The following is a 15,749-nucleotide window of genomic DNA, read 5'->3' as shown; positions in this document are numbered from 1 at the left end:
ATAACGACAGCAATGGGTGCTGTGCAGCAAACCTTTCCCAAAGTTGTGCCAGCTGTACTGATAGCTCACTTTTTGGTCTGAAGGTCACTGGAGTCATCTTTTTATAAATAGACTTGTCTCTCCTAGGGAGGACCTCAGATAACTGGGCCAATCAAGGGCACTGTTTAAGCTATGGGATGCTCCTCTGGGATGGCAGATGAGTGGCAACATGGAAAGCTCTTGGAGCTTTTCCAGCTCTCCTCCTCCTCCCAAAAGACCACCTTTCTCCTTGGCCAGTGCCAAGGGAAGTAACTGATTCAGCCACCACGTGAGCCAGGTGCTCATTTGTGAGTTTGGATAGTCATGTTGTTGTCCCTTCACAACAGTTAATGACTTAATTTTTTGAAAGAAGAATTGTTATCACAAACATCCCGGTTCATACTTCAGCCTTCCACAAGGACCTTCCCTCCCTAGGGGGAAGAAATTCCTTTAGTTTTTGTATCATTTGCTCTCAGGCAATTATGGAAAGAAGAAAAAGTACCCTAACAATTAAATTTCAGAAGCCCATCTTCCACCAGGCAAAAATATCTTTCCATCAACACCAACCTCCAAAGCGGTCGGGGGGGGGGGGGAAAAAAAAAAAAAAAAAAAATCAGCTTTGAGTCTTTCTTGTATTTATAACTGGAACCGAGACAAACTAAGGGATCACCAAGATAAGGCATTACTGTTCCCTTCATACCACTTTTGCTCTCTTGCACATCTATGTAACACATGCAAAAGACAGTTCAGAAAAGGAACAAGAATATTAAAGAATTATCAAACTCTTGGAACAGAGCACGGTTCTTGAAATAATCCTCTCTAAATTGGCCTTGTCAATTCAGCTCAACATTTGCCTGCAAGGAATGACTTTCTGACAGTCAGCAGTATCACCGAGTTCCTTCTTCCCCCAGCATTAGTGACACGCGAGGGAGGGGAGGAGGAGAAAGGTCTTATTCCCGGGCTGCTGAATTCTTGTGACAGTTTTGCAAGGCTCGTAAAAACCCTCCTGAATACTTGCAGTGCAATGAGGTCAGTTTGGGATCTCCACTCTCTCTGTACCTGGGTCATCACAGCAAAAGTCACATTTATCATAGAATCACAGAATCGTTTAGGGTGGAAAAGTCCCTTAAGATCATCGAGTCCAACCGTTAACCCAGCACTGCCAAGGCCACCACTAAACCATGGCCCCAAGCACCACATCTCCCCGGCTTTTAAATCCCCCCAGGGATGGGGACTCAGCCCCTGCCCTGGGCAGCCTGGGCCAGGCCCTGACAGCCCTTTGGGGGAAGAAGTTTTTCCCAATACCCAACCCAACCCTGCCCTGGCGCAGCTTGAGGCCGTTCCCTCTCGTCCCAGCGCTTGTTCCTGGGGAGCAGAGACCGACCCCCCCGGCTCCAGCCTCCTTTCAGGCCGTTGCAGAGAGCGATGAGGGCTCCCCTCAGCCTCCTCTTCTCCAGGCTGAGCCCCCCCAGCTCCCCCAGCCGCTCCTCCCCAGCCTTGTGCTCCAGCCCCTGCCCCAGCCTCGCTGCCCTGCTCTGGCCACGCTCCAGCCCCTCCAGGGCCGCCTTGGGGTGAGACACACACACACACTAGATAGGAAAGACCCACCACCATGGTTTGGGCCATCCACAGAGAGTCTCAGACCAGCACACTGGCTTACCTCAGTACGACATCAGCTTGGACTCCATACATCTTCTGCTCCACTGCCTTCTGGAAGGACATCAGAGTGTTTTCTGGTGCCAACTATGGGGGGAAAAAAAAGAGCAATGAGAGGTTAGTAGTAAGTGGAAAAGCTTACAAAGCAGTGTCAGTGAGGATGCTGGGAGGAAGGTTTAGAGATATTAGGGAGCCAAAACAATCTTATTTTGCAGATAACGTAGTGACTAGTTACACTGGAGTACCAGCATCCCCCCCAGGCAGAATTGCATCTTACTGAAGCCTGAAGATGACCAATACATTTGACTCCACCAATGGTCTTTCACACACAGGACAGAGTTCAATGAAGAGTTATCATGACCTGCAATACCAGAAGACCAGCCAGCTCGAGGTCTGGTGCAAAATTAGTACATGAGAGATTTGCTCACCAGCATGGTCCCCCAAACAGTGGCTTGCTGGAGATGCCCAGAAAGTGATTGTAAATGTGATGCCAATCCTCTATCCACAGGTTAGATCTAGAGCTATCTAAAACACCTTAACAGTTCTTCATTCTCCTACTTTTCTATGCCAACAGTGATTACAGTGCCATTAGAGAAAGAAGAAAAATCCATAAACCAGGGTATTATCCACATCATAGAGAACAACTGGACCACAGGTTCTATAGCACACATTTTATTTCCACATCTACTCATTCAATAAAGTCATCTATTACTCAGTCTAAAAATCAGATAATTTCTCTAATAACAAGTGTTCTAGTTAGTTTTAACAACAATTTAAAAAATAGCCTTAAGCCTAGAAAATTTATCCCTATGGCTATCACAGATAAGGACTCAAATTTTATTTCAAATTCCTTAATGTGGAATGGAGCAGATTGTAACAGAATTCTGGTTTGTTTAAAGACAATACAGTGTGAAGACAAACACTTTGTTTTTCTACAAAACCAGTACAGTATAGCTAGCCCCAAAATGTCCATAAACCAACAACAGGCAGACCAGAAAAAAGACGACGACTATGGAGAGAAAATCTGGCAAGTTTTCTGCACTGAAACATGAGCACATCAAAATAAAGCTGTTTAAAAAAATCATTTTCTTTTTTCTAATTTTGTTTTCAGGTTTAGAGCACCTGTAACATCCTATTTTTCCACTCATCCCTGCCACCACCAGGATCAGTAAGTTTCCATCAAGACACAATGAGCATTCACAAACCCATGATTTTCAAGAATTACTCAGGGTTTGGAAAGAGGAATAATTAAGAACAAAGGCCTAAATGCACCATGCAAGCAACGTGAACAATAAACACAAAAAATTGCTCAAGAGTTTAAGGTGTCTCTGAGAATCATTTGTTCTCTTATTAGGGGATGACCTTACATGCTCAGGTCAGCAAAGCTTCAGGGAAAAATAATCAGACCAAACGTCAGCAACAACCTTCACATAGCTCCAGTATCTCTCTACTGAATTCCTCTGGCTCAAGCCATGCATCAGTATTAGTTCGTTTTTCTTTTTGTTCAACAAAAGCAACACGGAGGCACATTACCTTCCTAAAAAAGCTCCCAATCAAAGCCCGACTTGTTTAGGGGAAGACAGAGGCAACGCCCTCATCACACCCTCTTGCACAGCCCAGTGCTGGGTCACGCAAGGTCGAGCTGAAAGAGCTTTTTGCAATATGTTCACGATGCCCAGAGCTGTCAGCAGGGAGCAGCAGCCACATAAAGTTCTAGAGATCCCATCCAGGCAGACCTGCTCCATTTCGTTGGGTTGCTTCCAGCATCTCGGGTTCCCCCCCGCCCCCCCAAGTAGCTCAGGTTTCCTCAGGATAACACTGCAAGGTGATCCTCTCTCTACAGGGTAATGCTCCATATTTGCTTTCGGAGACTGCAGCAATCACAAGGAAATAAAGTGTGTACTGTTCAAACTAGGGACAGCTGACCTAGAGAAACCCAAGGGTGATGGAAGACCACCAACCTAAGTCAGGAAGGGTTGCCGGGTGGATGCAATGCAAGTCCCAGCTCAAGATGTGACACTACATCAAACAGCGACTGAACCCACACCCCTGTAAGCAGTTTTGCCAGGGATGCAGACGTACAAGGAATAGAAAAGCAAAGTGTGTTGAGTTGTAAATCATCTCTCAGGCTAAGGGAGACTGGAAAGGGCAGGTTGGACTACCTCCACTAAGCAATCAATGTAAAACCCTGTGACAAGGGTAGGACGACGAGGGTAGGACGACGAGGGTAGGACGACGAGGGTAGGACGACGAGGGTAGGACGACGAGGGTAGGACGACGAGGGTAGGACGACGAGGGTAGGACGACACTGCTGTTATAAACCTACACAATGAAGAGCTCATATTGCATGAATCAGGGCTAACAAAGGCAAACAAGCATGGCTACAGCAGTATTCCACCACTGTAGAGGTGGACCAGCATGTAACAAGGTCTTCTCATGTCTTACCTGTACAGCAAACTGTAGCACAGCAGAATCCTAACCCAGAGAGGGCACAGGCTCTGCTGTTTGATAACAAGATTAAAAATGCTTCTTGCCTCTTTCCAGTGTATTTCAGTTTCTGCAGGGCCAGGGTCAAGCCTTGCTTGGACACTAGCCCTCCCAAGATGCATTTGGTTTGAGATGCAGAGGAAGCTTTAACCTACGTGACAGGGGATCCCCAGCCTCCACTGCTGGAGGCACTCGAAGGAAACGAAACAGAGCCAAACAGATCTGGGGTGGCAAGTCAATATGCAAGAGCCTCCATCAGCTGGACTGGGGAAAAGTAAATTTAGACAGAGCTGAGACTGCTCGCAGAGGCGGTAGATGAAAGCCAAATAGGAAAACAACCTGTTGGGGATGGGATTTCTGTTTGCCAGACTGGACGAATTTGGCCACGTAAAGACAGCAGTGATGTTTGTGCACCTTAGGGGCAGTGCTAAAATACGGGTTGCAGGGAGTTAAAAACAGATTTTCGTTGAGTTTTAAAACTCAGCGCGCTGTCACTGTCCCATCTTCAGCACTCAGACAGATGCCACTGAGCTTAACCCCATGAAGAAATGATCTCAGCCCCAGGAGTGGAATATTCCACTCCTGCCTCATCTCTAGCCCCTACAGAGCCTGCAGAGCACACTTCACCCTTCAAAAAGTGCAAAACTTAACTGGACGCCACCAGGACCGCATGTGGCCACTCAGATATGAGGCACATCCATTCCTTTCCCAGGAACCTGATCCCAAACACAAGTTAAATAAATTTACAAAACTCTGGCCAGATCTGTGTTGAAAACTGCAGCTGTGCAGAGGAAGCAGCATTTTAAAACTGTTCTAAGGACAGGCTGTCACTTAAGGTCTGACCTTCCAAATACACACTTAGGAGCTGTAACATCGTCTTCATCACACCACCTCTAGAAGTGAAGAGCATCCTCTTGAAGAGCATCACAGATGGACGAACATATCTGGCTGCTCTGAATCAGCAAACAGCATGGACATCAGCAGAATTGCTCTCCATAACACCGTGCCCCACGATGGCATAGAATTGTTTAGGTTGGAAAAGACCTTTAAGATCATCGAGTCCAACTGATAACCCAACACTGCCAAGTCCACCACTAAACCATGTCCCTAAGCACCACGTCTACCCGTCTTTTAAAATACCTCCAGGGATGGGGACTCAACCACTGCCCTGGGCAGCCTCTTCCAGGGCCTGACTACTCTTTCTGTGAAGAAATTTTTCCTAATGTCCAACCCAAACCTCCCGTGGTGCAACTTGAGGCTGTTTCCTCTCATCCTACCGCTTGTTACTTGGGTGAAGAGCCGTCCTGGGTGCTACCCAGCATGTGCTGGTTGGTCTCTATAACACCACAATGCTATTACTTGACAGCCCAATTCCCTGCATGTCAGAAGCTTTTGAAAAGGGGATTATAAGCCTTCCAGGCAAAGACGTCACCTTCGTGTGAGCATGTGGTGGGTAAGCTCCTAACCTGGCCTGAGCCAGTCACCCTGATGTAAATAATTGCATCTCCAAATGAGTCCACCATCGATGCAGAAAGCTGTCCTCCCCAGTTTCTAAACCCCTCGGTTGATCCTAGCCTTGAGGGGACTGAACAAGCCACTCACACCAATGACATAACCCAGTAAAGGTCAACCAGAAAGCCAGGAAAGCAAATTTAATCCTGTCCCCTTAAAATCAGATGCTGCCTGTTCCTGGAGGTTCCCCTGGCACCACTCTGGAGGCAGGATGTCTCTATACCAGGAGTTCATATCCCTTACAATGTGAGCTTTTTGTGAAAAGAGAGAATCTGAGTAGCAGATACTTCCATCATCCCAGTCTGTCTCTCTTTCCCTCCAAGAAAGAGGGAGCTGAAGCCTCAAATTCAGCATGTTTAGGGCAGAGAGGCATCCAAGCAAGACAGTTGCTGGTACAGAAATTACTTGCTGAGATTAATGCTGATTTTTTTAAAAAGGTTTTACAGCAAAACTGCAAGAACTGAACACATAATCTTTCTGCTTGTGTTTCTCTCTCTCTCCCTCCAGCTTCTTCGATGGGTTTTCCTCCTTGATACAATACATTTAGGCACATCATGTCTAAAACCCAAATCCAGGTTTGCAGTGATCCAGCGCAACTGGACACAACCGATTTCTTACGAAACCAGTGCTAAAGTGAAGGAAACCCTGGGGCACAAAGCAACGATTTCACTCCAGAACCTCTGTCCTATATAAACCATGCCAACATCCACTGAAAGCCACAGACAGACCCCATGCAGGGTTTGTAGAAGCTGTTCCTTCTCTTCACACTTGGTTTGATAGGCTCATCTCTTGCAAAAATCAGGCTACTATTCATTTCTTCCTACTAGAGAGACACAGCAAGTAATTTCTACAAAATTACCTATGAATGAACTCATTTTGACTATTTTTGTGCTTAGAAGTCAATTGCAAATGCTTTCAAATGGAGTCGAGCTTTGGACCTTCCTTAACGAAGATTACAAAAGCACGCTAGTTAGAGCGGCACAGCCTTGCTACATTATATTTTTCCCCTAATTAGCCAGCTTGCCAGGCCTTCAAAAAATAGAAAAAAAATCACTGTATCATTTGCACGTTGGGGAGGTTAACGAAGAAGCTTGCACAGAAGAACTGAATTTGTTCCAAACTAACCACTACGCCACTGCACACCTCTGGCATTGGGCGCTGAGCTGCACTGAAGGATTTGATCTTTGCTTCATCGACAAACTTTAAGGATATTCTCTCATCCTTTTGGGAACATGGGCATCATTTAAATTTTTTTATTTTAATTTTCCCCTCCCTTATCTCTCCTTTCCAGTATCAATGTCCTCATGAGCCAATAATTGGACTAAAAAGACAAGGCGAAATTGGGGAGATACCTGAAAAATGGTATTTTCCTTCCTGTTAAAAAGGTGCCCTCTGGAAATTCCCTGTATGGGACATAGTGTGGGATCTGCCAGGACGTTGATTTCAGCATTAGTGTCCTATCATGCCAGGTCACTATAAGGCAATAACAATACTGTTTAAAAAATAAAGTGTATCCTTAATCCCTAGGAATTCTAGGTATTTTAGAACTTCCAGAACTTCTGGAAACAACTCAACTAGACTGAAAGGAAGTGAAAAAGTGCAAAACAAAAAGAGAAAAAAGATGGAAGTGTTGCCTTGGACAACAGGATAAACTCATAAGGGATTTAATAACTAGATACAGGAGATGAGACCTCAGTATTGTTGTGCTACACACAAAAAAAGCCAAAGCTTGATTTAACCAAAGACTACCTAATCTTACATAGATTTCGTTCAGTGAATACAAGCCTTTCTCCAGGTCTTACAGAAGATGCTAATTGTGATTGTTTGTTACTATCGATCAGACCAGCAGACAGGTTAACTGGCCATATTTTTAATAGGCGTGTGTGCATAAGACATACAGCAAACCAAACGCTTATTGATTTCAGCAGCACAAGCAGTATAAACCAAAGCACTTCAGAGCCTTTAAAACACAAAGCCATCCCAAATAGCTGGTGGCAAAGTTTTAGGACTCAAAAAGTTTTAGGCCCTCAAAACCACCAAGAAAACAAAAACCCCAAAGCATCAGAAAGAAATCACCAGTTCGTCATCAGCTGAAAGCTCTCCAATAAGCCACAGTCCCAACCAGAAGTCTTCATTACTGTTTCTATCGACAGCTGCCACCACAAGATGACAAAACAGTATCTCTGTGAGAACGCCAACATATATTGGAGGCTTCACCTTCAGGTGTCAGAAAAAAAAAAGAAAAGAAAAACCCACAACCCACAAACCAACCCAACACACCTCCACATGTCCAAGGCCGTATTTGCTGGGATTTTCCCAGGACCAGCATGACATACTCCCTGTCGAAGCAAAGCATTCCCATGCAGTAACCCAACAGGCAAATCCTAAGTACAATTAAACGTTGGCTGCCCACCAAGGTGCTTTGTCCCAGCAATGGGTACTTTTCCATTCTGGAGTTGCTCAAAGGTAACGAGTCAGCACTGCCAAAAAAATGCTCCTCCTGGCACGGTGCCTGCGCTCAGCAAGGAGATGGACATCATCTGCTGTGCAGGAAGGAGCCTGACGGCATGAGCGCCGCATGCTTCACGGCAGACGGACAGCTGTTTCGGCACAGTCTTTCTCAGTGCTGTCAAGACACACCAAAACCCAGCTGTACGGGTGGTTTGCCAAAAGCGTTTATTTTGATGCTATTTGTAGCCTCCAGCTCTGAAATCAAGAGCTCTTCTTGCCTCTGACATGCTTGGATGGTTTCCACAGGTTTAACCTGATTGTTTTTAGACCAACCAGTAACTTTTTGGCCCCAGTAACTAGAGGTGAGTTTCCAGGCTTCATGAAGGTTTCCAAGAAGACAGATACAGCTCTCGCTCATATAAGTCCTTGCTATTATTAATCCTTTGGGTGATTTGCCTACAATTTGAGATCAAAGATCATCATGATGAGCCTAATTATTTTTATAAGTAATGTATATTTAAGACTAACAACCTAAAAGCAAGTAGGACTCAACATTATGGACAGCACCTTCTTCAGATCCCAAAAGCAAAGACAACCTGCCTCAACCTGAAGCACCATCTGAGGAAAGACATTTGGGAGAAGACTTTAAAGGTGAAAATGGCAGTAGAAGTTGGTGTCCTACTGGATCAAGTCCTCATTTCCATCTCATATTTGGTCTCAGCTTTTACTTCCTACCCTTGTTTTGGCTTATCCTCAGCGTAAGTGGCATAATTCACCATCATAGGGAGAAGACAGTCAAGTCTATTGCCATTGAAGACAAAATGCAACTAGATTTCTGTAAGAAGAATAAAAAAAGATGGAAGACCAAAGACAACAGACACCTGCTCATAAAACCATCTGAAAAGTTTAACATATTAACATGCAAAATTTACAGAGAACCCCATCTCATGTTTTGGGATGTCAGACGATTCCTGTACCCATCAGGACAAGACCCTTTCAAACCAACAGATATCAAGCAAGGGCTGGAGCCCTCAATTCCCAGCACATTGCTGCCACAACCCTGATGCTCTCCTGATGGGAGTCCAGAAGGACAGAAACTGATCTGGAGGCTGAATAATTCATTTTAAAAAAGCCTTTGAAAAGAAACTGATTGATTAACTAAACACCTGCTAAGAGAAAGGGTTTTCAGTAGCACCCTGATGGGAATGGACATTTAGCATAGCGAAAAGTGGGCATGACTGGATGACATTTAGGCAAGGGAAGGCAGGAGGAGTCATGCAGAAGAGCCTTTTTAGCAGTGAACTAAAGCTCATGGAAGAACAGAATGATACCAAAGGGACGTTGCTTGGAGGAGGACTACTGCTACAGACAAATGGTCAGCCAGCATGGGACCAGTAGCTCTCCTGTGCTGCAAAAAGTCACACTTCATTTAGGTACAGATGCCAGGATGGTTTCTGATTTTCTCTTGCTACTTAAAATGCAAAGACTTTTTCTCTCCTCCAGTGTTTCAAGAAATTATGAGCCATATGGCCTCTGTTCCTCACTTTTTTCCTCCACAGAACAAGGACAGCAGTTGAGTCGCAGGCACACAGACGCTATGAATGCTGCTCTTAAAAATCCTCAAGAGACAAGAGAAGAGAGACAGGGTGTGTGCATGCACAGAGGAAGGCAGGCTCCGGAGCGCAAAGGGAGATGGTTGTCCCTGTTTGAGGAGCAGGCTGCATGCACTGATGGATCAGTATCCCTCAGGAAGTGCACACATCTACAGCTTTCCTGGGAAACTCTCCATTTCTCCACCTTTTGCCCCATATACCATATGCCACATCCCCAACAAATGTTTTACTTCAGGACAACAAGCGTCTTCAGCCATCCCATGGATCTCCTCCTTTGCTGGCTTTTGTCAGAAAAGCACTCAGTTGTATTTGTGTCTTTGTAGCATAAGAGCATTGGACGTGCAAATGCTATATTACGGACCCAGTCCTGCCAGACAGGCGAAGCAACCAGCTATCAGGCTCCATCAGAGAGCACATTTGTCTGCACAGCAAATCACATTTGTCTTGCTTCAGGAGATTTGAAGGCAAATATTTCATCGCTTTTTATCTCATCCCACTAGATCTAGTTTCACCTCAGGTCCCAAACTCCCAGGCTCTGCAGACTTTTGATCTTGACATTGCCCAAGGGAGGATGTCTGTGTCCTACAGCTCAGCCTCCAGACTTGATTCTGGGCTATTTCCTCCTCCCCAGCTCCACTTGGCCATTTCTCCAAACTAAATCTACATACAGTTGGGCTTGTTGAGCCCAACAAAAGCGTAGCAAGCAGCCCTGTGAAACAAGACCCTATTAGCAGAAATGCCTTCTGACAAGGCTTTAAAATCATTAGTTTCCAAGCAGATATGACTTTGTACAACCTGAGGCCTTGCACTGTAGGTGGAGCTCTTCAAACTCAGGGTGACATTTGATATAGTGAAAAGCTGGGCATAGATGGAAGTACAGAAGGAAGTTTTGACCACCTCTCTCTGGTCCTCGTCTTTCTGCTCCCATCTCAGCTTTGCCATTCAAGGGCACAGCTGGAGGACACTCATTACACATACAGCAAAGGCAAAGTGATTGGATAAACCTACTGCCAACTCATCATGGGACATATTGCTTGGAGGTTGGAACAAGGCTTGTTAGTCTCTGATCTCGCTTCTTGTGGGCTTCAGAGCAAACCATCTGCTGCCAACAGACAACCAGCTCTGTGTATCAGGGAACAGTGAAGGGGAGGGATGCATCCTGCTGAACAACACCTGGGCCACAGTTCCACACATGGCCCTGAGTGTCCTCCACCACTGCTCTTGACCAACCTTTGCAACCCTTTGCACCCTAACATGCAGTCAGCATGTTCCCAGATAGGTTTATTCCATACTGCAAGGAGTGTTTGCTGGCTCCAAGGAAGAACATGAAGCAAAGGGCCAAGTCTCTACTGGGAGTCTTGCTCCAGATAAGGTTTATGTAAACTATCTGGAAGATACTTGGCTGCTGTTTAGTTTCTTTAGAAGGCTATGGGGGGCACATAGGCCTGGAAACCCCTCAGGAAGAAAATCTCCTAACAGGTTTTGTGATTTCCTGCCATGCAGAAAGCATGCAGAGCCCAGGTTCTCACTTGGCTGCTTCTGGCCTTCATGGCTGGTACAAACTCAGTGGGACAGGAAAAAAGCATTTATCATGCCCAGAACTTCATTCCACCACCCACAGAGGCAATATAGTTAAGAGTGATGCAAATTAAGCTGGCATTTCAAGGGATTCTTAAAGAAAGAAATCATTAAAAAATAGAGAGAATGAAAATAAAATACTTCTGTGTCACAACAGGTGTTTATCTCACCTAGCAAACTCCTAGTGCGCACTCTTAAACTTGGAGAGGAGCTCAAGCACGCTCCAACCTGCCAAATAGGTTCTGACAGCCTATACAGATATTTTTTCTGCTTTGAACATCAGCAAAAAAGTTAGTTGGATGCCTTAAAACAAAGCAAAAAAAAAGAAAAAAAAAAAAAACACATTTGCAAGGCCAGTGCCTACACTGCAATATGCTATCCTTTCTGAAGTCAATCAACTAGCAGAGAGAGATGGAGGTGCAACCATTCAACAGATCTAGGTGCAGAAGCACCCAAACTAGAGACCCAGACCAGTATGACCAAACACCACAGGACAGCTTTATCCAAGCCCAGGACTGTGCCCAAGCCAACATGCTCCATCTTTAGCCTAGATATGTCCAGAAACCTTGGAGAAGGACGGACTATATGATTATGATTTCAAGGTCTTCCCAGAGGCAGATGACAGGAATGTTTCACCACCTCACCCAGTCTCATGATGATCTGCAATGCAAGAGTATCATGCAGTCATGTAGGGTCAGCACAGCTTGTTTGTTTTTGTAGATTGCCACATACTCAAGGCATTTTGCTGTGAGCTGAGTTTAACAACTGCTGGTGAGGTCCTGCAAAGGACACAAAGACTGAGCCTTGAGCTCAAAAAAAAAATCATCACAAACTTCTACAGCTGCAGCTCAAGGGCCAAGCCTGGAGAACAAAAACCAGCAGAACTAGCAGCCAGAAAAGTGCAGTGACACAAACCACGCTGAGCAAGGCAAGGATTGCTCTTTTGTTTGTAAGGCATCTAGAACATCTGGGGCATGACTTGACTCTGGGTTCACGTACTGATTTACCACCACAGCAATTCTAGCCATAGAGGGGTGCCTCAAAGTTATAGTTGTCTCATATATTCTCTCTGGAGAGCAGCCTGGAGACCACCAGATCCAGTGCCATCCTTTACACAGGCAGAAAAGTCAGACAACACAGTACTAATAATGTGAGATACTCACCATCGGTGCTCCGCGGTGACCTATAATGGCTGGCTTTGGTCCCAGAGCCTTCTTCTCCATTATGCAAGGGGATGAGATGGTGAGGGGGACGAGGTAAAGTGCAACTACAACTGCGAGGTATGCAGTGAACATCAGCATCTGAGAAGCTGAGATGGAAAGAGAGAGAAAGAGCTGGTGAAACATTGGTTCTGACCTCCTCACACCACAGGAGCAAAAGTCAAGATACCTTAGTCTTCCTCCAGAGGAGAGACTGGTCTACAGCCCTTGCCCCTAGTACAACAGCAGAGCTCTGTGTTTATGGAAAAAATTATTCTATTTAAAAAAAAAAAAATCTCTTTGAGCTACTCAAGTTCCAAGAGAGGTTTTCACTTCATTTTGCATTGGGGAAACAAAAAGTTAAGCGAATTGCTTGAAGTCTCAGTAACGTAGCCCAAAACACTGCTGATTTCCAGCTCTTTGGGTGGGACAGCACCAAATTTTGCTCTGCCTGACAGCAGAAAGAGATCACCAGTTAAACATATCTACACATAAGTCACAGCACCATGTCGGTGCTTTTAGTATCACGAGGGTTTACATCACTTGTGTTTGCATTGGTGGTTCACCAACACCACCCATTTCAGCCAGGGTAACGCCACTTTTAACTGCTTCTGCATTAGGATTTGTGCCAGCCAGAACCAAGTTAATTTTCAGTAATGTTTTACTGATTAAGTTGGACACGTTTAAATAAATCCTTGGGTTTTGATGGTACTGCACTTCCCAGGGTCTCTGCAAGCAGCAATACTACAGGATTGGCAAATGCAGCAAAGAGGGTCTTGGCTGCAGCACTTGGGGCCAGATGAGCAGTCCTGCCTCCCACACCATGCCTCAGCCACCCGCCTCCGACTACCAGTGACTTCTCACAAAGTCCAAAGCATCTGGGAATCTTTCGAAGGTGCTGACAGCGCAACAGAAACACCCCTTGTTCCCAACAGAGGCGTATTCCATGTAGAGAACAACAGGCACCTTTGAACTCCTGAGCTATTTGGAGTCACTTGAAACCACAGCTATTAAAGCATAAGATTTCATTTATTTTTTTTTATTATTATTATTTACTTTTTCAAACTCATTAAGGTTTTGGAACTCAAGGGAGAACCTCCAAAAAACCCCTTTTAAAACAAATATTTGCCAGGGACACAAGGTGGAGAAAGCAGTTTCTTTTAGGGGAAGGACAGAACAGCCCAGCTCTGCTCCTGACCACAACTGATCTGGTTTCACACATAAACAAACTTCTTTTTGCATCCAGCATCTAATAGCCTCATTCAAACATGTTCCTACAAGCCAGAAAGTAACACTAGTAACTTTGCCAGCTAATTTTTCCTCCTCTCTGGAAGAGATGTCAATCACCCACAGAGCATTCAAGGAACTGAAAGGCATCTTGCTAAGTGAGTTCATGCTGTGGCCTGCGCTATAAAGGTATGGTGCCCTGGAGTTGTGCGTTACCAGCATCAAAACCTCCAGACGGACAGAGGACATTATCCTGACCCAATTCTTGCTCACTCCAGGAACACCACACACCAACCAGGCTTTGAAAATCAGCCTAATTGTCAGCAAAGTCTCAGGCTGTGCAAAGAATCTGGTCCCTTCCTTCCCGGTACTGCAGTTTAGGGATTAAACAACTCGGATTCAAGCTAAAGGCAAGTACCACGTGAAATGCATGGGCGTCCAAGTATTTTTACCATTGGACTGCACCCACAAGGAAAGGATACCTCAGCATGGGTCACAGACCACATTAAAATGGAGCTGAAGACCTCACCCAGCCACGCATATGTGGGAACTGAGACCACGCACAAAAAACCCGAAATGAAATACATGCATGAAACACAAGAAAAACACTTACTATTCAGTTTGAGGTTGGATGGTCTGTATGGAAGAAGCTCTCCTGGTGACCACCCAAGCCAAGCAAGCAGGACAGATAAATCTCCCACTTTCTACAACATGACAACACTTAGATGCAAGCCTTCCTTCTCCATTCCTCCTGCTCTTAGTGACCACTCCAGCCTAGTTTGGGCTCCTGGAAGAGCATGTTTCTCACACTGCTGTTTGCTACTCAAGGCTTCCAGGGCTGCTTTGAGTCCAATGTTTTCTACCTGACCTCAGAAGCAAGCTTTGAAAACAAGCTACTACCTTTTAAAACACTGTAGCTATTCAAGAAACTTCTTCAGGTTTGGAAAAAGTAGCATTGAGGGATAAAAAAACAAAAACAAAACAAACAAAAAAAACCTGTAAATTTGCTCAGTAAAAAAAGCCGGTTGCTGAAGATTGTCACATGTCTCAAAAATGAGAAGAACAGATTGTTGTACCAATGACTGCAGCTGCACCAGTTATTTCTAAAAGATTATTATTAGTGTGCGAAATTTTATTTTCCCATTACAAGTGACTGTAGGTTCTCACAGAGATTTCAGTTCTTCTCTTCCATTTTTAACACTACCATATCAAACATATCTATACGAAAACGTCTGTAAACTCCTTCAGGTAAGATACCTTTCACAAGTAAAATGACCCTAAAATAACTTTAAGATCCAATGGTACAGAAGAGATGAATGTTTTTCCTTAAAAACAAACAAAAAAACCCAACCGAGGAGCAGAAAAAAAGAGAAGGAAAACAGCTTCCTGGCTTATTAAAAACAAACAAACAAAAAGCCATTTTCAGGGAACTCAGCTGCAAGAGAAAAATTATGAGGAATTCAGAAGGAGCACATGCAGTCTCTGCTCTAGGCGTAACCACAAATCCTCCCTCAACTGGCAGCCTAATTACATGCTAGGACATATTTAAGAACCACCAGGTACAGCTTTATTGGCATATTTATAAATTAAGGCAAAGCAATTCTTTCTTTGAAAGGTCTCTCTGGATATCAAATTCTTTCCATCTTCAGACACCGTTTCCTCATTCTTAACTCCCACTTCTTGGAAGTCTTTTGCAAGTGCTGCCAAATCCTTCCAGGGCTTGTATTTTGCTGCAGGTTAAATACCAATTAAAATAATTTTTTCTGGAGCTGGCACAAATGTCTGAGAATGTCCATGGATGCCCTGAAGAAAAGCACTTCTGAGGGCACAGAAGGATCGAATTATTTCACAAGAAAATCTGGAGGAACAGCTCAGGCTTGGGAGAACCCCTGGCAAGGAGGTGGGACAGGGGAGATGCACAGAAGAGCTTATTTCAGCGGACAGGACCATCAACAAGACCTGGGTTCAGTGTGTCCTTCACCACTCTGCTCCCTTAGACCTTTGACCA

General features: G+C 44.8%; 1 protein-coding gene across 1 annotated transcript in view; it reads right to left on the bottom strand.

The window, feature by feature from the left end:
• Positions 1-15,749, bottom strand: part of GDPD5 (glycerophosphodiester phosphodiesterase domain containing 5) — a gene marked incomplete at both ends in the record, with an annotated part of 115,088 nt that overhangs the window by 22,824 nt on the left and 76,515 nt on the right. Inside the window, 2 exons of the mRNA XM_082337138.1 lie at positions 1,679-1,761; positions 12,479-12,624. Of these exons, the coding sequence (XP_082193264.1) occupies positions 1,679-1,761; positions 12,479-12,624 (229 nt within the window). The remainder of the gene's footprint in view (positions 1-1,678; positions 1,762-12,478; positions 12,625-15,749) is intronic.

Source organism: Platalea leucorodia (genome assembly GCF_965183815.1).
Source record: "Platalea leucorodia genome assembly, chromosome: 2".
Classification (NCBI taxonomy): Eukaryota; Metazoa; Chordata; class Aves; order Pelecaniformes; family Threskiornithidae; genus Platalea; species Platalea leucorodia.
Note: the sequence above shows the minus strand (reverse complement) of the source record. Positions and strands in the feature narration are given on the sequence as shown.